At 34.4% G+C, this 27,951-nt stretch overlaps 1 protein-coding gene across 6 annotated transcripts in view; it reads left to right on the top strand.

The window, feature by feature from the left end:
- The first annotated feature begins 1,542 nt into the window (after nt 1–1,542).
- LOC131675357 (cadherin-87A) overlaps nt 1,543–27,951 on the top strand; it is a 943,248-nt gene continuing 916,839 nt past the window's right edge. For 5 of the 6 annotated variants that reach the window (XR_009303046.1, XM_058954308.1, XM_058954307.1 and 2 more), the window contains exon 1: nt 1,543–2,121. Coding sequence is in view for 5 of the 6 variants with exons in the window: in XM_058954308.1 (XP_058810291.1) it covers nt 2,093–2,121 (29 nt within the window). In the remaining variant the exon portion in view is untranslated. The remainder of the gene's footprint in view (nt 2,122–27,951) is intronic. The other variant, XM_058954306.1, reaches the window with a different exon arrangement.

Below are 27,951 nucleotides of genomic sequence, written 5' to 3'. Positions count from 1 at the left end.
TACCATAGTTTTCATATAGTTAATTATACGTTGGATTATCTTGCAGTAAAAATAAAAACAATTTTTACCCTAAATAATAATTGTAATAACAAAGATATAAAAAGTACTGTTTGAAAAGAAATATTTAGTGATACGATTAACAGAGTATATTGACAAATTAGTGCAATATGAAATAGTTTTCATTGTTTTAGTACAATGATGAAGTGATCGTAACCAAAATCGAATGAATCTATTATTGTATTTATTCTAGCAAAATGAATAATTTATCATCGAATATTGATGATACTAATAGTGTATCAATATATTCGTCCAAATATACTAATGATATTGATATTTGACCAGTGGGTTGGAGCCTTTCTGGTATGATGGCACACATAAGTAATGAAGATGAATTAATGATATATTAATTAAGATTTTTAATCAAAGAAATCAAGAATTAATACATAATGACGAACCAATTACATTCTTTCAAATTTATGTACATTGTAATTGAAGTACCAATTATTCTTATAAAAATTACGATTTTAATAGGTGGTCAAAAGTGCTTAAAAATTTACGGTGTAGCTTTAAACAATTTATACAATTTTTACTGAAAAAACAATTTATGGCTCAAATTTTATTGGCTTGAAAAAAACAATTATCTAAATAATTATAGTCTAAAATTAGCCATTGTAATATGGCAGTGCATGGCAATAATTGTTTCAATTTGAATCCTATGAGTATAAAAAATTATTAATGTAAAATCAAATTTTAAATCATTTCTACATATTAAAGTGGTAATATCTTGAATATTGAAATACAATAGTATAAAATACATTATATAAATTAATATGAAAAATGTTTTTTTAATATGAAAAATCTTAGGATTGCATTTTATACAGACATATTTATTCAGTGTATTAGGTTTACTGGGAATACTATTATAAAAAAATGCATCATGATGTTTTCATTAATAGTTAAAACGAAAAACGTTGAAATATCGCATGTTATCGTATTATTGGGTTATTGTCTATAGTATTATATTATATATTATGACGTATGTTAATAAAATATTACGAAACTGTTAAATTATTGACAGTGATAATTATTTAGTAATAAATATAAATGTCATCATAATGAAACCAAATAAAACATTAATTTATATGTATTAAAATTGCAATAGTCGATTCCTAATATTTAAAGACAAAGGTACAGAACAAAAATTTATGAAATTATATTGAAAATATTTGTTTAATACGAAAGATTGAATTTTATACTAACGTATTTATTTAATGCATTAGTCCTACTGGAAATACTATTGTAAGAAACGCGCCATGATATTTACCTCAATGATGGTGTGGAAATAATATCATTTTTAACATATATTATTATGTAACATTTATTAATACCGGAGATTGACAAGCAAAGCGAGCAGATATATTCATATATACGTGGTGGTATAGTATAATTTCCAATCCAGGGTTGTTGAGCAATGCGCGAGCGCACTTACACCTATATAGTACAGACAGCCGCTACGCCATTTCACCATCACCGAATATACTACGATCCATTCTACTTGGCAGTTACTGGGAGTCCAGTTCTCCTATGGCTTGCTTTGCTACCGGATTTCGCATCATGTGAATTGTTTCTTTGCTTAAATTTCTTAGCTCGTGAACCTCGTGATAGTGTTCGCCAAAGAACAATAGCTTTACCTATATGTTATTATATTAGCAGCCCAGATATGACGTTATAATAGGATAAAGAGTGAGAAACAAAGAATAAAAATATTAAGAGAAAAAGAGAGAGGCAGACAGACAGAACGTTCCTTACGTTAACACTGGAAATCATTTGTGGTAGTACTTCTTATTTCAAAAAATCTATCCTTTGAAAGTGTATTTTTCCTGCTCAATTTGTTTACCTGTTATTCGTAACACTGTTGTCAGGACTATCTCATTAAATTGGATATTGGTAATTAAGAATAAATATAAAGTTCAATTTTGTAAACAAAGCAAAGAACTGCCAGTGTAACGACATGGATTAAATCTGCTAAATATCGGAGACATTCAAAAAGAGTTTTGAATTGGTGTACAGAGTTTAGTTGGTGCTACTTGACATGGACAACAAGCCGGCACAACTCAAGAAGTAAGTACTTATTTTTTTGTTTTGCAAAAAGTAGTATATACTTAACATATATTGAATGAAAGGTCTATAAATAATCTGGATTTAATGTAGCAGGATATGAAAATAATGACTATGTACTATTATAGTCTGTGTTTGTTATTATTTAGCTAATTTTTTGAGTAGTTCATTTATTTTTTATACTTTTGCGATAGTAATAGCTTATTTATAGTTTTTTGTGACATAAAATATAAGAGAAAAAGGAAAAGTTAGTTAAAAAGAGAGCTAAAAAAATAGCGAAGGAGTGGTGAAGGTAGGGATAGGTATGTAAGGTAAGCTGAATTGGGACCGTTATCCGGTTTAGCTGTATGGGCCAGGTCGTTCACTCGCACGGATACATGAACGCACGCGTGATTTTAGTTTTACAACGAATATATATAAATATATGAGAAAAATCTTCGTTTAGTAAAAAAACATTGATATAAGCATTAATCAGTTTCTAAAACAGTATATTTGTTAATTAGTGAATCCTTTAATCCGCCTGTACCTTTAAAAACTGCATAGACGAATGAACTTTTTTGAAGGTTTACTAAAAAAAATCTACAAAAAAATGTTAATAATTTTCATAGTTCCTTTAATTTTATAATTAATATTTATAATAAAATTACGATGATAAAATTACGATATATAACATAATCAAGGGTCACGGTGGCTCAGTGGGTAGGAGCTCAGGCTTCTGTGCAAGAGGTCGCGGGTTCGAGCCCCGGATATGTGAAGATTTTCAGAAATGAAATTTTCTGAACCTATATCTGTTACCGTGATTCCGGTGGTTCGGATTCCACCGTAAACTCTAGGTCCAGTCATGATGTGTGTTAAACTTTATCCTCCTATACCATTTAAAAAATGATCTGGGAGGTAAGTCTGCATATTCATAAATATAGGGAACCAATACTAATGCGTACAGGTACTTAATTTACCTCTGCAGCATTCCACGTGGACGTAGTCCTTGAAGTAACAATAACAATAACAATAACAAATATTTATCATAAATCGATTTTTTAATTGAACTAAAAAGCTTGATAACAAGTAAACTAATTACACACATCATCAATATACTTTTATAAAAAATATGAAAATATATAGGCCAAAATAACTACGTCTATTTTGAAATTAAAAATAAACTTGCATATAATATATTTATAAATTGTTGGTTAGCGTTTATGAACTGCTATTCCCAAAAAATGTTTCAATAGTTAACGATAGCATCAGTAACTCAATGATTGCAATATAAACAAAGAAAGAGTGATATTCAGTTACGCTTCATAATTTTACATGGATAACTTAATAACTTAATGATGCCTGATATTTGACGATCTTGTATATTATTACAACCTTTCGCCTAATTTATAAAATTACTTTCAGATAAGTAACACCATATAATTATTTAATTATAAATATTTTCTTGTTATCAGAAATTTGATATAATTTCACGAAACATACAATCGTATTGATTACTATATTAATATTAAATGCAACATTTATATTAGTAAATATTTGTTATGTTTTAGAAAATGAACTAAATACATTTTATGCATTAAGCAGTAATTTCCATATATTATTTCATAAATAATATATACATTAGTTTATATATCTTCCTAAAATATTACCATATTAGTTACAATATTGATATGAAATACAATATTTATACGAGTAAATATTGATGTTATCCTATAAAATGAACTAATATATTCTACGTATTACAATAGTTTACATATGATATTTCAAAAATAATTAATTTATTCAACGTGTAAGTGCTTTATGATTTTCTTTGTATAGACATGACCGTATTTTGATGATTTACTCTGCTGTTGTTTTGCGCTATGAAAAGAAAGTTTTCTAGCTTCGTCTATAATAGACGTAGAAAAACTGACGAAGGTTCATTTTAAAGAATAAAGCAATATCTTTTGTATTCCGTTGGTTTATTTTAAATTGAAAATGACATTTTTTACATTAAAAAGCTAAAGCATTTTTTATTTTTTACCGCTCATATAAAACACCTTTTAATTTTTGAACGAGTAAGTCAATTTTTTTTAAATTACGATTTCCAAGATGATTCTAATGATTGTTTGGTAATGTAATCGATCAGCCATTATTTTTTAATAATATTTTAAAGATGATAAACAACGAACGATAAAACATTTTAATGAGAGCGTACTTTATTTCATATTTTATTTACAATCAAGTAAAAGATCTACTCAATTTAATTTGATTCGATTAATTTTTATAATTTCCAAAAAAAATTCAATTTAATTCAATTCAGTAGATCTTTAATCTGATTGTATTATATTGATTGATAATTATATATATTATAATTATATTATTGATAATTATATATAATATATATTAAGGTAAAGCATTAATAATTTTCATGAGGTATTTATATGTTTTTATCTTTGAAAGTAGTGCTAATGTTTCATATTTATTGGAACAATATTTTTAGATTTGTAAATTTTGTACATTATCCAGTTTTGTTTCGCAAAATTGATTCAATTCAATACGACTCGTTCATTAATTTTTGAATCTATTAAAACCTGTTTAATTTTAGACCATTGGTGAATTATTTTTCTTACAAGCATTTGAATATATAGAATATGATTTAATTAAATATGATTAAATGTAATCTTTATTCATCATTTATTGATATTCTTTAAAAGATATTCAAGAACTTTCTGACAAATTTATTAGAATTTATAAAATATTACATAATAAAATACTATTGACTTGATATTTATTCAAGGTTTCACTAAAAATTATTTATTATAATTGAAAATAAGGGAAGGTAGCGTTCATGCACATAAGAATTATACACATAATCATTGTACACAAACAAATCCGTATTTTATTTCTTACACAAGGATAAATTGATTGTGCGCCATAATTTCAATGAATAATCTATCTCGATAATATTATGCACACAATCGTCAAGGCAAATAATTAAGAGACACAGTCGTGCACTGGACATTGTACACTCCTTAAAAAATAAATAATCAAAGGATACTGATGATTTTACACAAAGAAATTATGCACTTACGTTGATTGATAGTGCAACAACAATATCTACCGATTTTTTGTAGAACTTGGTGCACTATCAATCAACGAAAGTGCATAGTTTCTTTGTGCAAAATCATCAGTATCCTTTGATTATTTATTTTTTAAGGAGTGTACAATGTCCAGTGCACGACTGTGTCTCTTAATTATTTACCTTGACGATTGTGTGCATAATATTATCGAGATAAATATTCATTGAAATTATGGTGCACAATCAATTTATCCTTGTGTAAGAAATAAAATAAAATAAAATGACTATGTGTATAATTCTTATGTGCATGAACACTACCTACCCGGAAATAATGGTCATTTTTACCGTTTCTTCTGATTACCATAGGAAAAGATTTATTTAATTGTCACTGGAACATTTATCCATTCATTTTATTAAATATAATTGATTATCATTAAATTAGAATAATATTGAATAGTGCCCAAAGAAATTTTTTCAGCAGGGTAATTATCGGTATGTTTTCTTAAAATTTGTGAAAATATTCGAAGAAGTCAATATAATAGCCGATTCCATCTCACATTAAACAGAGCTCCACGGGCACCCATGAAAGAACCACACCAAACTATTTTGCACGATTCGATATTTAAAAAAATGCGATATGTATTTTTCCTTTATTTTCTTAGACGCATAGTTGTATGCACTTGGAAAATGCACTTCTAAAATGGAACATAAGAAATGAACTAAAAAAAATCAATGTTGACTTTCTGAAGTTCGTTTGTCGCAATTAGATGAAGCCTTTTTCGTATGATAGAGAATTACAAACCCTTTAAATCTACATGATCAAATATGTGCATAAGTGTATTTCTTGAAAGATTATGCACTTTTTCGAAAAAGTCCATCTTGAAAAAATCGTTATATCTTAAAAAGGCCATTTTTTTTGTTTTTTTTTATAGATTCGTACTACCAATATTTTCAAATGGATACCAGTCTGATTTTCTATGGAGAAAAAATTTAAAAAATATTTTTCATTTTCGAGTGAATATCATGAAACATATAAAGTTTTATAAATAAAAAAAAAATTAAAGAAAAAACATAATGTCATATGTTTATATTTTAATAAATATCATTTTTATGTTTTGTTTACTTTTTGTTCGTTTTGGTTCTTTTTTGTGATTTGAGAATTTTGGTTTTGTACTACTGTAATTTATTACTTTGTACTCTTTTTGTTGAAATTTGGAAATTGATAAATTGGAGATACATAATTAAATATTTTACGCTCTTTGGAATAAGTGCAAGAAGAAGGAGATACAAGGATTAAAAAAAAATCTGAAAAACAAGAGTATCCAAAAACTCTTGAAATCTTTTAATGCACGTAGGTTTCGCTCACAATTGGTCAGTAATTTAAAAAAATTCCATTTAAGGCAACCACAGGCAGGGTTATTTATTTTATTATTTAATTTTATTTAATTTTATTTTGTCCTTTTTTTGAAATTTTCTTTATCGTAAGTCTCGTAGTAGTCATTGTCTGTTTGTTTTCTCCACTTAAATCCATTGATGTACAGCACTTCTAGCAATGAAACATTTGGTCTCCCTGGAGGATGGCTGAGACTTCCACATATAGTATGGCATTGACGGATACTATCAAACTTTATAGAAATATTTCTCTCTTCCATTTTATTGTTACGAAAATCTTCTCCAAATGCTATATATATTAACGGTATTGAAGTTATATATTTCTGAACATGCTGAACAAAGTCTTCTATACATTATACGAGGGTTATTTAAAAAGTCTGGGTAAAGTCATAGAGTTAGCGCTACTAGTTCATATCGAGATTTTTTTTATTCATTAGCATATCTTGGAAGAACACACACTAAATTTCAACTAGATCGGTCTATTACTTTGTATTTAACATTCTTTTGAATTGAAGAAATTGAGTGATTGTAAAAAAATGGAGGAGAACAAATTTCATGTGTTGCTTAAACACTTTATTAAGGGTAAAACGCCTCAAGAAACTAAACAGAAGCTTGATAAATATAATAGTGATTGTGTACCTTCGATTAGAATGGTCTATAAGTGATTTAACATTTTTCGAAGTGGCTATATGAGCACAAATATCGTAAACGCCCTGTTAAGGTCACCACTCCAGAAATCATTAATAAAATGCATGATATGGTGATGGCTGGTAGTAGAGTGAAGGTGCGTGAAATTTCTAGTACTGTAGGTATCTTGACCGAATGGGTCATCATAATTTGCACTAACATTTGGACATGAAAAAACTATCCGCTAGGTGGATGTTGTGATTGAGCAAAAACAAGATCGTGTAAAGTGTTACAAGAACGGTTTGCAGCTGTTCCAGCGAAATTCGCAGGACTTGAAGAGTCGTTTCGTCACTGTGGATGAAACATAGATACATCACTACACTCCTGACTAGAGAACAGTCTATAAACAATGGGTTGTCAAGGGGAAATCTGCTCCAAAAAAGGCGAAGACAATTCCTTCGGCCGGGAAGGTTATGGCGACTGTCTTTTGGAATTCGCAAGGAATAATCTTCATCGACTATCTGGAAAAGGGTAAAACCATTACAGGCGAATATTATTCATCGTTATTGGATCGTTTGAAAACCGAGTTGCTAGAGAAACGTCCAAAATTGGCCCACAAAAAGGTTCTCTTCCATCACGACAACGCATCAGCTCACGCCTCAGCAGTTGTGGTTAGAATACTGATAAAAATACGGTTCCAACTCTTTTCACATCCCCCTATTTTCCAGACTTGGCTCCGTAAGATTATTATTTGTTCCGTAATAGTAAAAATAAACTAGCGGGCAAAAGATTTTAATCAAAAGTGGAGGTGATTATAGGAACAAATGACTATTTTACAGTCTTGGACAAATCCTATTTTATTTGGAAGATTTTTGGAAGTAGATCAAGATCGATATTGCGTAGGTACTTATCAGTGCCAAGGATAATGACCTTGGTTTTTAAGAGGTTCAGGGGCATACCATTTGCCAGGGCCCAATCGGCGATAGCTTGACCTCCCCCTTGAGCACGCTGTATATTGTCCAATAAATCACTTGGAGCGCAGTGTAAGTAAGCCTGAATGTCATCAGCGAAGCACATATAGCTAAGGTCAAGGGTAAGAGAGGACAGGTCACTGATATAAATACTAAAGAGGAGAGGACCAAGGACGCTGCCTTGAGGGACGCCGGTACCAACGTGAAGCCAGTCGGAGATCTTGCCACCACCATCAATCACAGCCTGTAGACGATCCGCGAGATAACCAAAAAACCAGTTAAGAACAGAGTCAGAGAGATGAAGTTTCCTAAGCTTGGATATTAGTTTGTCGTGAGGAATGACATCGAAGGCCTTTGAAAAATCAAATAGTAGAAGAATGGTGATCTTATAATTATCGGAGGCTCGTCTGATGTCGTCGAGAACTTTGAGAAGGGCCGTTTGTGTGCTGTGATTCCTAGTGAAGCCGGCTTGATGAGGATCTCGCAATCCATGTAAGTCGAGATGCTCACAGAGTTGCGTGTGAACTATACGCTCCAGTACCTTAGAAAGCTCAGATAGCCTGGCGATTGGTCGAGTATCGGAGACCACCTTGGGTGAAGAGTTTTTAGAAAGAGGAGTGATGAGTGTTCGACGCCATGCTGATGGAAAAACACCGTTGGTCAGAGAGTAGTTAACAAGATGAGTGATTTGAGGGAGACATGTAGTGGAAGCAAGTTTAATCATCCTGCTAGAAATACCATCATAACCGATACTCTTAGATGAAGAGGCATTGATGGCGTCGAGAACCTCTTTGGTGGTGGCCCGCCGAAAGTCGAATTTAGGTATATTACCAGGGATATTGACAGGAGATACAAGGATAGAATCGAAGGCACTGCGAGCGAGGGGAGGAGAAGCGTTCACAATATTAGCGTAGTGCGAGTTTAGGACACCTGGTGTGAAGTAATCGAAAGGGGATGGAAGTTGCTTCTTAGATAATCCAAGGTTTTGGAGTTCCCGACTTGATACTGACGGGTTAGAACCGGGACGGAGTTTTTCGGCAATGTAACTATTTTTAGACGCGCAAAGGAGTGAATTAACCTTATTCCTAAGGGACTTGTAAACCTGGTGATCAACGCGAGAGCCAGTAATGAGTGAGGTTTTGTAGGCAAAATCTCGACGCTTCATACAGTTTAGGGTGTCGTGAGTGACCCAGGGTTTATACTTCCCCCGAATAACGATGGTCTTGACCGGTGCAACGGCGTCGAAGGAAGAGACCAATGCGCCAGTGAGTAGCTGCTCGAGACTGTCGATAACAGCCAGTGGTGCGGTTTGACCAGAAGCAGGTGGGGAAACCGCGATGGAAGGTGGTGATTGGAGATATGCATTGAGCTCAGCAAGATTGATGGAGAGGGAGTTGGACAGACTGGTTGAGCAGAGACGATTGAGCTGTCTGGACTTGATCTCTTTGGTAGTTGGCTTAAGTGATTCAGTAGCATAAGTAATAGAAATGAAGTCGTGGCCAGAGATAAAAGGTGTAGGTGATTTAAAGAACCCCGACACTGAATTAGTGTTCTTAACAATGATAAGATCAAGAGTTGTGTGTGATGGAGGATGAACGCCAAAACAGTGATGAGTAGGTTCAGTTGATACGACGTGGAGAGAGTGGGTGTCAAGTAGTTCTCGCAGCGCGATAGTTTCAGAGAGAGTTGGTAGCATCAAGTTAGAGTTAAAATCGCCAGCAACTATAACATCAAAGGCAGATAGGTGGACAAGCAGTTGAAAAAGTGTGTGGGAAAGCAGGCAGCAGGACGACGATACACTACTGCCATAACGAGTTTCACTTTACCTGTGTTGACTTCACCAATAATGAACTCGGGTGAGTTGTCGTAGACGGGGTCAGAGTTGGCCAGTAGATCAAATCTCAAGTGTGTGCGGATATAGAGGCCGACACCCCCACCATGCTTACCCAATCTATCGAGTCTGAAGAAGTTAAAATCCGGCAATCGCAAATGGGAGTCAGGTATATCGGGCTTTAGAAATGTTTCAGAAACAGCTATAATGTCGTAATGAAAAGTTGAGATGTGGGACTCCAAAAGAGCGAAATGCGATGCCGAATTGAGACGGTTGACGTTAATATGACCTATGGAAAGCGATGAAACAGAAGGGCGATTTTTCGGTGACAGAGGGAGTCATGCTACCGGTTTAGCAGAGGAATTACTATTGGCAGCCTGTTTGTTGAAGGATTGCGGCTTAATGAGGTTAGAGTTTGGTCTAGGAGGTAGCTGCTGGTTTTGGGATTGAGTAGGATGATAACCCGGTGATAAAGAGTTGACTTGTTGAGAGTTAGGTCCTAGAGAGAGAGAGAAAGAGAGAGAGAGAGAGAGAGAGAGAGAGAGAGACGGGCCTACCTTTATATTTTTGTGCTAGCGTTATTTCTTATCATCTGGTGGGTGGCATCCTTCAAAGTAATCCCCACTTGATTGAATAACATGGTTCCATCGATGTTTCCACTTTTCAAAACAGTCCTGGAACTCACTTTTAGGGATAGCCTTAAGTACACTCGTCGCATTGTTTTCAACCATTGTTTTATCATCGAATCGGTGTCCTTTGAGTGGTTATTTTAGTTTTGGAAACAGCCAAAAGTCACAAGGGGCTATGTCGGGACTGTATGGAGGTTGTTAAAGCAATGCGATATTGTGTTTGCTCAAAAACTGCTGCACAAGATTGGATAAATGCGCTGGCGCATTATCGTGGTGGAGAAGCCAGTCACCACTTTCCCAAAAGTGCGGCCGTTTTCTTCTTACTGCATCACGCAAACGTTTCAAAATTTGAACGTAGTGTTCTTTATTGATTGTCGGACCTGTTGGTGCATATTCGTGATGTACAACACCTTCACAATCGAAAAAAACAATAAACATTGACTTAACATTGCACCGACTTTGACGTGCTTTTTTTGGTCTTGGCGATTCAGAATGCTTCCACTGTGAAGAATGTTGTTTTGTTTCAGGATCATAACCATAAACCCATGAGTCATCACCTTTAATAGCTTTTCTAAGTACATTATCATCATTATTGACCATTTCCAGATTGTCCAGAGCGATTTCTAAGCGAATGTTCTTCTGCTCTGCTGTGAGCAATTTTGGGATGAATTTCGCACACACGCGTTTCATTCCTAAATTTTCGGTTAAGATTTCTGAAATGATAGTTTTTGGTATCCCAAGGTCTTCTTTTAGTTCTCACAGAGTCATACGACGATTTTGTTCGATTGCAAGTCGTACTCGCTCAATATTATCTGCGATTTTTGTCGTCGAAGGTCGGCCGGAACGAGAATCACTATCGACAGAAGTGCAACCATCTTTGAACCACGTATACCACTCTTTTATTCATGTTTTGCTCATACACTCGCTTCCGAAGGCCTTTTGCATCATTTCAATAGTTTCCGAACTCGTTTTTCAGAGTTGAAAGCAAAGTTTGGTGCAAATTCGTTGATCTTGTTTTTCAGTCATTTTTGACAATATCAAAATCCGACGAACGCGAAAAAGGCACTGTAAACAAAGACACGCTGCGCAGGAACTATACGTCCGGCAGGTGTCAGAAAGCAACCAATAGATTCGTGAGGCTTTACTGTTGACGTTTCTGTCCGGTAGAGGTCGCTCGAACACTATGGCGCGAAGATATAAACGTAAGCCCGATACTTTCCGGGCAGACCTCGTATACGTGAGTAAGTGCAACTGTTTACGAGTGTGTTTACGTATATGTATATGTGAGTGATTTTGTGCGTGTAAGTGCATTTTTGTGCGCGCGTGTATGTATGCTTACTTACGTGTACATACGTGTTTAAGTAAAAATGTGTCTGCCCCGAATTCAATTTGAAACTTACTTGCAAATTCTTAATGGATTTGTAAGTACCTATATGTATGTGCGAGAGTATGCGTGTGTTCCTGAGTTAACCCGTAGGTGTAATATTATGTATTTATGTGTATGCATAAATGATCAATTATTAGTATCTATGTCATAGAAAATAGATTATCTTCTTTCACTAATTTGAGATTCCCATTGTCCCACTAGTATTCATTGTGCTGATTAGAGTCCTATTTTTCCAAAAGTAGACTCATTGGTCTACAAAATTCTGTCCATAATACCCTCATCGGTGTCAATTTGGCCCATCAGTTACTCCAAATAAGCTAACCGTCGTTGAGCATCATCTGGAATTTTAATTATAAACGTAGATTAATACTTTTAATTTTAATTTTTTGTGCAAATTTGTTAAAGGAATTCGATAAGCGATAATATTTTTGAAAAGAAATTGCACTTTTCGATGATAATCACAATATTTTATTTTATTTACTTATAACTTTTTTATTATTCAGTAAATAATTATAATGTATTTTTTTTAATTACAATACTATTTTGTTCACTTATTTGGAAAAATTCCGTTTCGATGAGACTAATAGTTTCCGAGATATAGCGTTATAAAAAAGAAAAACTTTTTTTTAATTATCCGTAACTTGTTAATTATAAAACATTTTCATGTCTTATTTGGCTCAAGATATTGTCGTAACATAAACAATCAATGTGCCAAAAATATAAAAAAATTCAAAACTTTACTCCAAAGCACCGACGAACTAATTTGTTTAGAGCCATACTAACCGAGCTTCTAGACGCACTGGTAGTGATATGGATATTGGCCATCATACTTCATGATCCTCTGCGCAGTGGTGGCTGAGCATCTCATATTGAGATTGACTCATATTGATCACACGCGACATTGGCAAAGCTATTGGTTGGGTCTTCGGCAAACACTTGCACAACAGGATTATGAAGGGCATCGCGCAGATCTCTTGCGCAACCACCTCCAGATTTTACACGGTTGTACTGTCGGTCTCTCGTAGCTTGCGTCCCGTCGCCATGACGGTGTTGGCAGTAGGCATATTCTCGCCCAGGTTTTCTTCGAAATGTCGACGGTACTCCCGATTCTTGGTTCCCGGTTCCCTTCTGCCCACCCGAGGTGCATATACTCGGTATATATACGATATACTCGGCTGATGTATACGTTACATAATACAATAACATTCAACGAATAAAAAATGTCCAACGCAAGCTACACTACTAACGTCGATTAAAGTACTCAATCGATCGATTAAAAAATCGCGCGTACTAAATTTGAACATGCTATCTTTAAAATTGTAAAAATGATAGATACTAACGCATATATAGAATATTTTTGAAAAACAGACAATCAAAAAAATTGTTTTGTAAGCTTCTCTTTAATTCCACTGAAGTGAAACATAAAAGTAAGATTCCTTATCAAATGTAGTAAGTTGAAATACGTCGGAATAAAAAAAATTATGCAGCTAACTATACGCTTTTCAGTAATGCAATAGAGAACCGCTTCCAGTCGATCAAAGCGAGAGCGTGGCAGTTACCTTTTGCCGCTCCCCGCTCGACGTGATGCTCTCTACCTAGAAATAGCACTCGCTCGTTAGTTGATTTTTAATGCCAATTATTTTATTACCTATTGAACTTAAAAATTTTTTTTTCAGTTGCTTTTATATAACTTTTCAATTATACACACACACATATATATATATATATATATATATATATATATATATATATATATATATATAAGCAGGAGATATTAGCTGTGACCGATAGAAGTGAGGGGACCACGATTGGAAAATAGGACCATCCGTACCGTACAAAAGCGGAATTACAAGCAGGGAGGAAACGCGGGAGAGTCAACTTCGCAGTGATGGGAGCTAACTAGCAACTAAGCTGACCAGCATCGCGTGCGAGCAGTCGAAACTTGTAATTACTCGCCTGTAATTACTCTTCTGTTAAGCGTTGCATCAAGTTTGTAGATTTATCTTCATATGAGATTTCCTTCTGCAGTGTATTCTGTTGTTTGAATTTCATCATCTTTCAATAAAGTGTGCAAATACCGGATCCTTTTTACAGTTTGTGCAACTTAATAGCTCTGCATAACTCTTTACTCTCCCCGCCAAATCGAAGAGTTAATGCAGATAAAATTTTCAGACGTAATCGTGTTGCTTCGCTTTTCAAGAAACTAATTTTGGAAACAGTGACATTAGTGAGTGATATTTCTCGCATTTAACAGGGTATCGACGAGAAGATAAAGAGGACCACTGCAGTAAATAGGGCTGTTGTGAAAAGTCTTGAGACCAAAACGGAGTAGTTTACCGTAGAAATTACCGCGAATCACTAGGTTTACTCTGTTAGAATAATAGAACTCTGGATCAAACTTATGAGCTACCCGATATTTAAAATCGATGAGATTCCGAGCGCGAAAATTCTTCATCAATTACGACAAAAAGTATTTATAACTTCTAGTTCACACTCCGAATCTACGTGTGATTGTTCAGTCGAAATACTAATTTTCATTGTATAGCTTAATTCACTCTTAAGATCTACAACATTTATCGACACGGGTAGAAACGAGTATTGATTCACTCATGGAGGTCGTAGCCAATGGACAGGAGGATCGATGGTCGGTAACATTTTAATTTTTGAAATGGGCATACGGCTTATAAAACTATCGATAGAGGGCTCATTTTATCACTATAAGAAAGAGAAACGTTAAAAAATTTTATTCGTTTATATGAGATAACACGATTATTTATCTAAAGCCCTTATAGCAAATCACGAGAATTCATAAACAAAAGTTTTCTTCTCATTCAAACTACCTTCTCCGCTTTGTCAAGTACCAAGTACCCAAGGAGCATGTCGTGTAGGTCGGGTAGATCGCAGCAGGTTGTCCTGCAGCGATCCGCGGTTCTAAAAAGTCGTCGTCCTCGTACCACCGATGTCTCTCCGAACAGAATTCAGCGATACCACTTCTGCTGCTACCACTGATGATCCACCGAGCCGAATTTCTGAATCAAAATGTCCGAAAATTGGCCTATTTCCTCTCCTTCCACTCTCTTTAATTCTCTCTTCCCTCTTCCCTCTCCACGCGCTTTCTTGCCCTCAGTCACGCAGCTCATCCGTTCTCAGCTCTCTAAGCCGCTAAGCCGTACCTTAAATCATATAAACCGGGCATTACTAATGTGTTAATGCAATTACATCGATTCTCGGCTCATCGATAGCGCGTGTAAACAGCGAGAGGCCAGGGACGACAAAGAAATTGCTACTAATCGGTGTTTCCCGTCACAAATGTGTAACACGTTCGTTAATAATTTTGAATTCCGTATGGGAAATAAGCCCGAACAACGTCGCGTTACAAATTATTTTAAGGGGGAAGGCTCGGAAGGCACATTCGCTTCGTCGCGGAAAATTAACGAGGGCTTATGTCGTCCGGTAGTATCGACCATCGCGATTTACCTAATTACGAGAGAGACAGGTTTCACAGATAAACTCATCATTTGGGATATATTTACACTTTATTAAAAACAGCAATTTACATAAGGCGTTGACGTGTGCGTCGGCCAAGTCCGGGCTAGTCCGTTCCGTGCGAATTAACGCACAGGAAACAGAACATCCTCTTACAACTATTCCGCGAATTCCCGCGAGTGCGATGCGAATTTACGCATGCAGCCACTCGTCCGCGTCCGGCCGATACGATGCTCGGAGAGAGAGAAATCGAGGCGTGCACCGAGAAACGAAAAAGGATATCTGACCTTAGGAGGGAGTGCTGCTGTGGAAGTCCACGTCTGCTGGGTCCACTATGTAGTCCTCAAACGGTGGATCTCTAGGTGGATGCAGCTGGTCTTCCTCTTCGATGCTGTTCACTCGATGGCAATCAACTATTCACGCACTTTTCAGTCGCAAGGCTCAACTAGCTCGAAATTCGTTGCTGGTCAAAGCCCTACTACTCTCGCGATCTCGCGCTTTCCGCGACGTCTTACGCGCCCCTCCCTATAGGTACCCAAAACGTCCGAGCGCCGTCGGCTACGCACACACGTGCGACTCATGCCGGCGACACTACTTCTCTCTCTCCTCCGTTCCCCGCTCTCGCTCCATCCCTCCAACGCCAGGCATCTCCGCCGATCAGGAATCAAACCTGCAACAAAGCCACATCGTGCGTCGATACTCGGTTTTCATCAACCGAGACCGATGTGGCAGCGGCTCAGGGGAAGGCACGCGGAAGAGAGAGAGAGGCGAACAGGGCGATCGAACTCAACGATCGATTCGCCCGTCACAAATGTATAAGCAATTTTTACTGTATACAATATTTGAAAAGCAAAAAAAAGGTGTCTCGCTCCTAGACTAAATATCTCGTTTGAAGAATTGTTGACAACTATCAAGTGCGCCTTCGTTAATAGATTATGTTTAGGTTCCTAACGCTTCCTACTATTAGACCACTCTATAACTGTCACTGTCGACGTACAGACCGTTAGATGCTTTCATTGCAGGCGTAATTTGTTTTTAATTCTGTAGATACGCGCGAATTCACACTCTTACATATTTTCAAAGACGTCTCTTTTCACGGTACTGCTAGTTTTTTGTATTTTTAATGAATGAGATCAAAATTGATTGAAAATATCAATTAATATTAATTTTGATGTTCCTTATATTTTGTAATTCTAAACAGGTTCAGAGAATTATCAAAAACAATGGACTGTACCATTATCATTATATAAAAGTATAGCAGCTCAATGGACAAGATCAACATCTGCGTATGCAATTTTGTTAAAGAATGCTGCAAAAGATTGAAGATAACGAGCATTATTTGGACATAGTATTATTTACAGATGAGTCCGCCTTTAGCATAGACGGAGATTTTAATATGCATAATAACTACTATTATATCGAAGAAAATTGAAATTTAGTTATTGTTAATAGGCATCAAACCAGATTTTCCAGAAATGAATGGTGTGGAATTTTAGGAAATCGAATGATAAATTTAATTATACTTAGACTATTCATATTTTATTTTATATTTATTAACAGCTGACCTTCTAAATGTACGAGTAGATTGATCCAGTAGAATTGTCAAGAAATTTAAATTGCCAAAACTATCATAATTTCCTACAAAACGAGCTGCCACGGTTATTGAATGCCTTGCCAGAAAGTAACTGAAAGAATATCTAGTACTAATATGATGGTGTTCCTCCACACAGAACTGCCGCTCTGACAGCAATACTCAACTACATGTTTTTAGATAGGTGGATTGAACAAGAAGGTACAATTTGATGGCTTCCTTGATCACCGGTTTTTAATCCTTTAGATTTCTTCTTTTAGGATACTGTAAAAAATATTTTGTTATTTGAACTTAAGTTTTTCTAAAGTTCGGCCAAAAAAATAAGATTATCTTATTTTTTCTCTTGTTATCTTTAGCAAACTTCGGCAAAAAAATGAACAAATTAGATTATCTTTCGCTAAATTAATGTGCCAAACTTCTGCAAAAATGTCCGAAGTTTGGGATCGTCTCACCGGACAACTTATCCCAAGCTTTATCCAAATGCAAGTTTAGCATAAGTTTAGAAAGAAATTCAGGGTTTTTACGTAGAAAATAATATGGCAGCAGATATTTCAAACATGTTCTTTGAATTGTAAATATTTACTAATTCTAATAAAATTATTTAATACTAAATATATTGTATTTTATCTTTGTTTTTTCAGACCTGAATGTTAGATATATTTAGATATTTATTGTTTTGAAGTTAATTATAAACTGCATGGAAAAGACAAAATTTGAAGTTTGTAAATAATTAGAATTATTTATTTAATATTTATTGATTTATTTTATGAGTAACTATTGTATTTACGTTATTGTCATAAATAAAATTTATTTGCTCTTAAATTATACGTTTCATAAATTAATTAACCTTGAAAAATATGTCTATATAATTTAAAACCACAAAAACTTTCACATTTTTGAAAATTGTTAAGTCTCAACTTGGTAGTCAAGATTTGTTATACAATTATTTATGTTCTCACTATTTATTTATAGTTAATATTATATAGTTTAGTGGATAGTAGGACTCGGTTGTTACTTTCTTCGCGGTTTGTTATTTATTAATTTGGCTGCTTTGGTCGACTCTAGATTATGCTACTTATGCTATACGCTCTGCCTAGTCGTGGTGTAGTCGAGGTCGATAAATACAAGTCTTAAACACTCGATTTCGGATATATGTATGTAATAATTGATTCGGATTCAAAAGTAATTATAAATAACAATTGATAACCCGTTGTAAAATTCCATATGGTGTATAATTCAAGATGAAATTTCAGTATAATAAAGGTCAAGGCAATAAAAATTCAAAGTGATGTACAAAAATAAAGAATGCAAAATCGAATATAAATTCAGAAAAGCAGTTTAGCCGTCGCGCATAGCGAATCAGCTGCCGAAGAATCGAGGTGTCTTCAAGCGCTTTGGTTTTTCGGTCTACTAAATTTTTGCTTAGTTCGACCAACTGCTAGTTTTTTAAATAGATAGTTCAACAGATAGTCTTTTGAAATTTTTAAAGAAAAGAAAAACAGAAAATCGGAAAAAGTACACAGAAAATACGAGAAAATGGTTTGCAAATAGTACATGAAGAAGTCCTCGAAAAAGTTCTCAAAAAAGTACACGAAAAACTTTTTAAGGACCTTTTCGAGGACTTTTTTGAGGACTTTTTTGAGGACTTTTCTGAGGACTTTTTCAAGAACTTTTTTGAGGACTTTTTTGAGGTCGTTCGGGTCATTAAGTTACTAGATTGTTAGATCTTAGGTTATTGGGTTATTGAGTTATTGGAGACATTGGGTCATTAGGTTATTTTAATATTGTTCTTTTTACATATTTTGTTATGAATTTTTCTAATATTTTCATTTTTTTATAGCTTCTAATTGATAAACTTTTCTTTTATAAACTAAATTACAACATTTACTTATTGAAAATTATTTCAAATCAACTCTAGCTAACGATTACGTAAGTTATTGTATATTTTAGCGAGTAGCAAATTATATTTATCTCGTAATGAAACAATTCTCAGGCCAAATTTAGAATCAGTCCTCCAAAATCCTTCGGAAGTACTATAGTTCGCTTGTGATACAAAATCTAGTATACCTGTGTAATCATTTTAAAAATGTGTGACTTCAAATATTTACATTTCAAATTTCAAATTTATTATTATTTACTATTTTTCGGTATCAGAAACTATGATTCTTCTAATGAAAACAGTCCTTTAAATTTTTTCATATCAAAGCTAGTATAATTTAATAGAAAAGCTATAGTAGATTACTGTAAAATTCCAGGAGCCATTAGTCGATTAGGTATTACTAATGTTATTTAATGAAATACTAAAATCTAATTTTATAAAATTGTGGATATTTTATATGAAGAACATCTATTAACTTACTTAATGTGAATAAGAAATATTTTGCGATGTAAATTTACTAATATTCATATCTTATTCAATTAATATTCATATCATATTTGATTAATATTCATATCTTACGTGTCTTTCGTACTTATCCATAGTACATTAAAATATGTACATAGTAATCGTAACAAACTAGTTATTTCTTTCATATATTGTTTGAATAATTAATAATTAAAATACATCATTGATCAATTTTTATACCTAACTATTGATCACCCTATGGTTTTGTGTGCACGTTCTTTAAAGAAAAAAATAGAAAAAGATAAAGATGAGGGTCACTGGATAGTTTTTGGCCCTCTACATTTTTGAGCATAGAAAAATTGTTTTTGTTATTATTATCTATATTTGATAACTAATTGATTCCACAACAAACGGAACCTCTCCCTTTCCTACCTAGTATTAACCAAGCTCAATTCAATGTCAAATGTAGAAAAAGCCGTGAAAAAGTATTTGGTTGTTCGGCTTATATTTATACGTTTTTGAACTAGAATATATTTATACGTTTTTGAAGTCGCTGAGTATAAATATCAGGTCATCTTGGTTGTGTTAGGTCACTTGAAGATCATTTCATAGTTATTTCAAGTTCAAATAGAGAAGAAATCGAACAATAAACTACAATCAATTATTATATAGTTTTTTGGAGTCGCTGAGTTCCAATATAAGATCATCTTGGCTGTGTTAAAATATCTGAAGATTAAAATTGAAAAAAATTGCTCTGTTAGATAGGTTGAAGCCCAATTAAAGACCTATCTAGTTGTATATAATCTGTTATACAGTAAACAGTAAAATGTTATATAGTTATTCTTGATTAGTATATATTAAACTATCTATATTAACCTGACAATACCATATTAACTCATATTATTCGATAGAACCAGCATTGCCTCATACGACAGGTATTATTATTGTATGTGTACTAATTCATATTACTTATAATCTATAGTACTCTACAATATCCTAGGTTATCTCATACCAACCCATATAACTTCATAAAAATCTATAATATCTTGTGCTAATTCGTATTTTCACATAAAATCTATGCTAATCTACATCGATCTACTAGAACTCTTACTCTGGTAAAACCTATTTTACATTATATCCTTTACTCTAAAAACTCAAATATCAAAATTATTTTCATTATCGTTATCTGTCATCAAAAATATTTACCATTATTATATTCGTTGATATTTTCTGTATAATACTTTTTGTAAATACTTACCTCCTATACTATAGGCATTATTTTACTACTAAATCCGTTTTATCCACAGCATATACTTCGTTTGCTTTGTTATTATTTTATATATATAGAAACATCTTTCTACAAATAATTTTTCTCTACAATTTTTGTTTACTATATAATTTTCAAAATCTGATGTAATGGATTTCAATGAAAATAATCCACCTATAGTGTCGAACGAAATTCGCGATCCCTCTCAATGAGACTATTCGGATCCCTTTTGGTCATACTTCTAAAAGTCATAAGTACTGTATTGTTTGTAAAGCTATTAAAAATTTTATCGTAGTATCCGGAAGAGCAAAGCTTGAAATGTTTATTTATCGCACTTTAGTTATCCAATGAAAACCTCGATGTTGTAAAAGACATTTGGATGGTAATCTATTCAAACAGAAATAACTTTACTGCATCAAAAAAAGCGAAAATTCGACTACAATTAGTCATTCAGAAATATTTCAGCTTTTGAATGATATTCGTAAGCTAGCCCAACGGCAATTGGATCATTAGATTTTAATGATCCCGAAACACGTAGCTATAAGCATTATTATCGACTCACTAGAATATCTAAAAACAACTTCAATCGCCTGTTCAGTACCATTTCTGATAAAATCCACACGTCTCAGAATAGAATTGTACGATTGTGTCTCAGTCAGTACTTCCGACGCTTTTTGGAATGTCTAGGCGAGGCGTAGGTAAATCAATTCATAGTGTCAGGAAAGCGCTTTATATACTAGCATCTTACGCTTAATCATATTTCATGAAATGATTTCATAAATCTTCATACTCGTGATATAGTTAAATTTCTCTTCGCAGAAGACAATTATGTTGCTATACTTGTAGTAGATGGGGCATAAGTGTATATAGAGAAAAGTAGTAACTATACATTTCAAAGATGCACCTTTTCCATGCATAAAAATAGATCATTAGTCAAACCTATGATATTTGTTAGTACTACGGGTTCTATTTTAGATGTATTTGGTTCTTATTAAGCTGATGGTCAAAACAATGATGATAATATTCTAAATAGCTTACTAAAGCAAAGTGCTCTCCAACTTTTGCAATGACTGTGGCCTGGAGATATTTAGATGTAGATCGTGGATTATGGGACATTATATTTACTCTGGAGGAATTTGGGTCTATTTAAAAAATGCTTCATTTTTTGGAAAAAGGTTCTCAATATAACACCATGAGCACAAATGCGTCCTGTCTTGATACTAAAATTCAATTGTTGATTGAAGCTGTTAATAGTATGATAAAGGAATTTTTTTTCCTAATACTCAAATTCCATGTATTGAGGATTACGTTCGCGTTGTATGCGCTTTCTGCAATGTATTTAGACCTCCCCGTGCTCATACTTGATCAGACGATAATGAAATCATAGCAGAGAGAATGTTCATCTTCAGTAGGAAAGTGAACGAACTTGAAAAAGTAGTAGAGGAATAATTGGAATAAATTAATAATTAATAAATTAATAAATTAATAAATTAATAATTGGAATTGTAAGATAGTAATATGGAATAAAATAGAAGATGAATCTTTACATGACTTCTCACGATTAACTCTTCAAAATCTCCACAGGATTACAATAGACGTTTATTAAATTAAATAGGCATCATCTTGATCGGTACTGTTTCGATGAAATGTGCCGAAATAGTGATTTTACTTTTATTTTACTAACTACCAGCATCGTTCGTACGTTCTCTTGTATAAGATATTTAATAGACGGATTTGATCTAATTAGAAGCTGGTATTGTCGGTGTAATACTGGAGCTCGTATAGTAAGATACTGCGCACATATTGGTTCAGTTTTGTGGTGTTTGAGTCATTACCATCATTTACAAAAAAAGCCACAATTAAATAGTGATACTTAATTTGATCACGAGTTAGATGCTGTGAATTGGTCTGAGTCAAATATTTCAGCTGGTAGTGACATTTCTAATTAACATTGAAAAGTACACATGAAAGCTATAGAAGTAATAATAAATATAATACCGATGTAATCTTTAACTTCATAGTTCAAGTCAGCTAGCTCAGAGTAAACAATAAGTAATAAGGATCCACCAAGTGTGGCGGGGAATTTCGTATCGTAGGAACCGAAAAATAACGAACCAGTGTTTTCCGATTACAACCATCCGCGACTGAAAATAATCAGCATGCAAATAAAGTAGGGTAACAAGAAGGACTCACTCTTTATTAAATTTATTTCACCCTACATACGCACGTGGTCTAGTTAACTAAAGGTCAGTATAATTTAGCACAATTCTACAGTGCCGGTCAGCCACTTTTACCCCCCCCCCCCCCCCCCCACGGGCAAAATCAGTCTAACTTCAAAGTTTTATATCTCTGGTAGAAATTAACGTACAGAGACGCGCGTGGGTGCGTTTGAAAGGTCTTTCAGAGAGCTTTCAAATGATCTGACTCACGGTTGCCATCGATTGTTTTTTTAAATTTTGCAACAATTATGCAAAATTGAAAATTCTGAAATTTTTTTATTATTTTTGACAAATAGCCAATTTTGGAAAAAAAATCGTACGAAAATTTGAAGTACACCATTTTTTAGCTATTACCAAGCCCTATCTGAATCACTCATCAAAAATTTATTTTCGTCAAATATGACGCGCGCACGGGCATTTTTTCCTGGAAGTGACAGTTTTTTTCAACATTTTTTATCTCCGTCAAATTGTAACAATCGAAAAAAATTTTATAGGAGAAAAAGTGTTTGTTTTTTCACTTAGAATACTGCAATAATTTTTTTTTCGGTTTTTCGAAAAATTTTTTTTTTCGGTTTTTTTCAATTTTTTTTTCTCACAGTCGGTACGCTAAAAAGATGAGAAACCACAAAAAAAAATTTTTTTCCACCCATTCAATAATACTACATAACAAGTATCGTAAATTACATCAAAAAAATAGTACATTACGATACAAGTGCGGGAAAGTAGATTCTTGTCTCGTGTGGCTTTTACGCCCGAGCGAAGCGAGGGTGGAAGGGTACACGAGACGAAAAACTCTTTCCCGAACATGTGCCGTACCGTATTTTTTGATACGACGTGTGGAAAGTGCAATTTTCAACGCACGTTTTCTGCCGAGCGTGCGGGAAAGACGCACTTTGCGCACGGAGTGTCGAAAAAATCTTTTTTTTTTCGACCTTGAAAAATAATTTAAAAAAAAAATTTTTCGAAAAACCGAAAAAAAAAATTATTGCAGTATTCTACGTGAAAAAACAAACATTTTTTCTCCTATAAATTTTTTTCGATTGTTACAATTTGACGGAGATAAAAAATGTTGAAAAAAACTGTCACTTCCAGGAAAAAATGCCCGTGCGCGCGTCATATTTGACGAAAATAAATTTTTGATGAGTGATTCAGATAGGGCTTGGTAATAGCTAAAAAATGGTGTACTTCAAATTTTCGTACAATTTTTTTTCCAAAATTGGCTAATTGTCAAAAATAATAAAAAAATTTCAAAATTTTCAATTTTGCATAATTGTTGCAAAATTTAAAAAAACAATCGATGGCAACCGTGAGTCAGATCATTTGAAAGCTCTCCGAAAGACCTTTCAAACGCACCCACGCGCGTCTCTGTACGTTAATTTCTACCAGAGATATAAAACTTTGAAGTTAGACTGATTTTGCCCGTGGGGGGGGGTAAAAGTGGCTGACCGGCACTGTACGTAACAGCAAGGATACGAATTAATAGAGAAACTAAAGTTCTTTCAGTCGGTCTTTGATTAAACGAAAATGGTGAAATGGTCAACGCGACGTAATCGAATAATCACTACCTGGTTTAATTAAACTTAATTTTCAACTACGTCCTAATAATCGAACAATTAGTTAGCGCGACCTAACTCAACTACTAACTAACTTCCGATTAATTTAACACTTACTCTAAATTCGGATAAGGCGAAAGGTCAGCACAAATTAGATAAATACTAATCTTCTTCGAGCCTAAATCTCGCGGTAAATTAGAATACGGGTGAAAGGTCAGTGCAAATGATTTAAACACTGATTTTATTTGCCTAATTCTAACACTGGCGTTAAATTTCAAGAAATGGCGGAAAGGTCAGCGCGAATCACTTGAAACAATAAGTATCGGCGTTGATAGATCCACACGTCGCGGCAACCTGTTATACCGAGAGAATCACACGCACACTCCGCGATTTCTAATAGTGAGTGGCATTTTACCCACTTACAATTTTCTGCTGAAGATTCGGCAAGCGAAATTACTGCGGAAGAGCTAGTACAATCACTCCTTCTGGCTAGAAGAGTAGCGGCAAAATGGACGAGAATCGGCTTGTCGCGGTCAAAGATCGCTCTTCTTCTCCTCTTTCCGAGAAGAAATAATATTATTAGTTGGTAAGCTAATTCGGATATCGCTCTGTCTCGCTCGCTCGCTCTGTCTCGCTTGCTCGCTCTCAGTCTGTCTCGCTCGCTCATATTCAGTTTGTCTCGGCGCTTCAAAATGGCCGCTCGTTCTCTCGCGTGTGTACCTCGCGTTCCTATAACGGTCTTTGGAGCGCCTCCTAGAGCGCTCCTGTTTCAGTCAAGTGATGTGTTTCCGAGTGTTTGTTTTTCCGGGTGTCATTATTGGTCATCATTGTGGATGTGTGGCGCACAGGATGTCGCCGATGGTATACGGCAGCCCGACACAGCTGATTGCCGGCTGCCACTTCATCGGCGATTTTCTGCTCACCCCAGGTGCGCCAGCGTTCCTAGTTACTAACTAGTGTTAGTGTTAGTGTCTGGGAGTGTAACGGACCTGCATGTGTCATCAACATGCATTTCCGTTGTATTACCCAGTTAAGTTTCCCGTGCTTTTTTCTATGGTCGGCAACACGTGGTCGTGAGTGAGTGTGTGCGTGCGCTCTCTTATTTTGTAGTGCGCTCCATTTTTTAGTGTCCGTCGGATTGCGTTCATCTAGCTTGCTTCGCCAATTTCTCCGGTGTTGTTGTCGGACATGAAAAAAATTGAGTGTTTGTTTTAGGGCGCATCTGGGTTCGTGTTATACGACTAGTTACGGGGCAGCAAGGGACGGGGATGGTTTTCCTGAGGTGTTGCAAACAATGCAACACTCTTAGGCAATGCCTTGTAATGTTCCGCATTACACAAGTTTGAGGTTACAGTCACTGATAAGGTATTTATTTTTCACCTACAAATAAATAATTACAGAGAATCTTAAAACGACCTCACTTGCATTTTCGAAAAGTGCTTTTATTGAATTGACTTTGAAAATAATCTTACACCTGATTTAATACACATGAGGGAACCTCAGGTTTAGACTCAGCGATAACGGAAACCTATACAATAGATAGTTAGACTTGACTTCTCGTTTAGGATTCGGACTCAGCGATCCCGAAAACGTATAGATATATTGCTGTTAAGCCGAACAATCAAATACTTTCTCACGGCTTTTTCTACATTGAATTGACCTGGATTATTACTAGGAGGGAAAGGGATTCTGATTGTTGTGGAATCGATTAGTTATCAAATGTAGATGATAATATAATAAAAAATTTTTTCTATGGTCAAAAATGTAGGGAGTCGAAAACTGACCAAAATGACCCTCCTCCTTTGCATATTTTAACCATTAACCTCCCCGTGGACATCGTTTTGCCCTGAACGTTTGTCCAGAAAGGACACGCCTGCGAAAGACTGTTTTTGTTATTATTCTTTGTTTGTTTTTTTTCTCTTTATTTAAGTTTCTAATTTCTGTTATATTTTTTTATTGAATTCAATAAAGTATTGTAATTTAGAATTTGTAATTTATAAAATTAAGTTTGATTTAATTCTTCTTCCCATTCCAGGCTCTCTCGTATTCAAACGTCGCCACTTGGATACCCTGCAGCTTGCTCAATAGCCGAAGCACTTTACCTTTCAAATCTTCGCGTAAGGAATTGAATAAATAGAGTCGCGGGCAAACATTGATTGTAAAAGAACTGTCTGCCGTTTTCCGTGTATTGTATATCTTTCGCATTCTCCGACGTACCGTATACAGTATGCCATATTCCTTGTACCGTATACAGTCCGCCGCTTACTGTCAACCATATGCAATCCGCCGTCTTCTATGCGCCGTATACCGTGCTCTAACTTCTCTGCATCGTATACCGTCCACAATTTAAAAATTACTTAAAAGTATATCTCGAACGATTAAAAACTAGCCTAAAATGTTTGGTTGATATTTGAAAAATAGTTCATATAATTATTTCGCGATTATTTATTCTATAAAATATATCTATCTTTATTTATGGTCTTGATTAATATGAATCGATAGTTCCTGAATAAAATTTCAATAGCTTTAAATGCCGGAGGAGTTGCATTCGTTTTCGAGAAAATAATTATTGTCGATTTGCACGAGTATACTTTTTGATGATCAATTATTGTTATCTACCATCTAAGCCAGTTACGATGATTCTGCTCTGAGCCTAGAGAATCCAGATGCATGATGGTGCTGGAGATCTCTAGGCGTTGTCAACTACAGCTTACCAAGGCCGACTACAGTTTACCATCTTAGGCCTTGTAGATTTAAGAGCCACAGAACTCGCAAAGTTAAAATTCGTCGATCGTTCTGGTTTTGGCTACGACTAAATGAAATATTTTAATAGCAAGAATTGATTGGAGCAATTATCAAACGTAGAAAATCTTTTATCATGAACACCTCGATCTACTTAGTTACCAGCTATGGATTTCTGATGCAAACCTAGACACAGCACATGTAGCCACGTCACATCGCATCGAGGATAGAAGCAACGTACACAGAGTATCTACGAAGTTAAAAAGTGTGATGACTATTTTGTTAAAAAAAACCGAGAGAGCAAAAGAGAGCAAGACTTATCAAATACTCGTAGGAGAATAAAGAGCAGAAATTCAGTGATAGTGAATAACTTGATGCTGACTATATTATTGTTGTATACCATTTAGATCTGTGACGTTGCTTCTGATTACTTAGTTTAACAGCAATAAGTGCTTAGAGTAGTTTTCAATTATCAATAATTGTACTGTGGTTTTCTCAATCGTTCACATAAATTTCGAATATTTTTCAATGGTCGAGCAAAATTCCGAGCAATGAATTATCGTTTCAAACTCGTCAGTATCGTTGCCCTCCAAGTTCCACATAAATCGTTCATAATATCATCTATAACGAGTTTATTTCTAAACTTGTTACGTCTCTCTCTACCTTTATATCATCCATATCATTTATATAAATTATATCAATATCTTTTATATGCAATCACATAGGTATAAATAAA

This window comes from Phymastichus coffea, unplaced genomic scaffold, assembly GCF_024137745.1.
Source record: "Phymastichus coffea isolate CEN01 unplaced genomic scaffold, Cenicafe_Pcof_1.1 PCOF00020, whole genome shotgun sequence".
NCBI lineage: Eukaryota > Metazoa > Arthropoda > Insecta > Hymenoptera > Eulophidae > Phymastichus > Phymastichus coffea.
The sequence above is the reverse complement of the archived record's forward strand: the minus strand, read 5'-3'. Positions and strand labels throughout refer to the sequence as shown.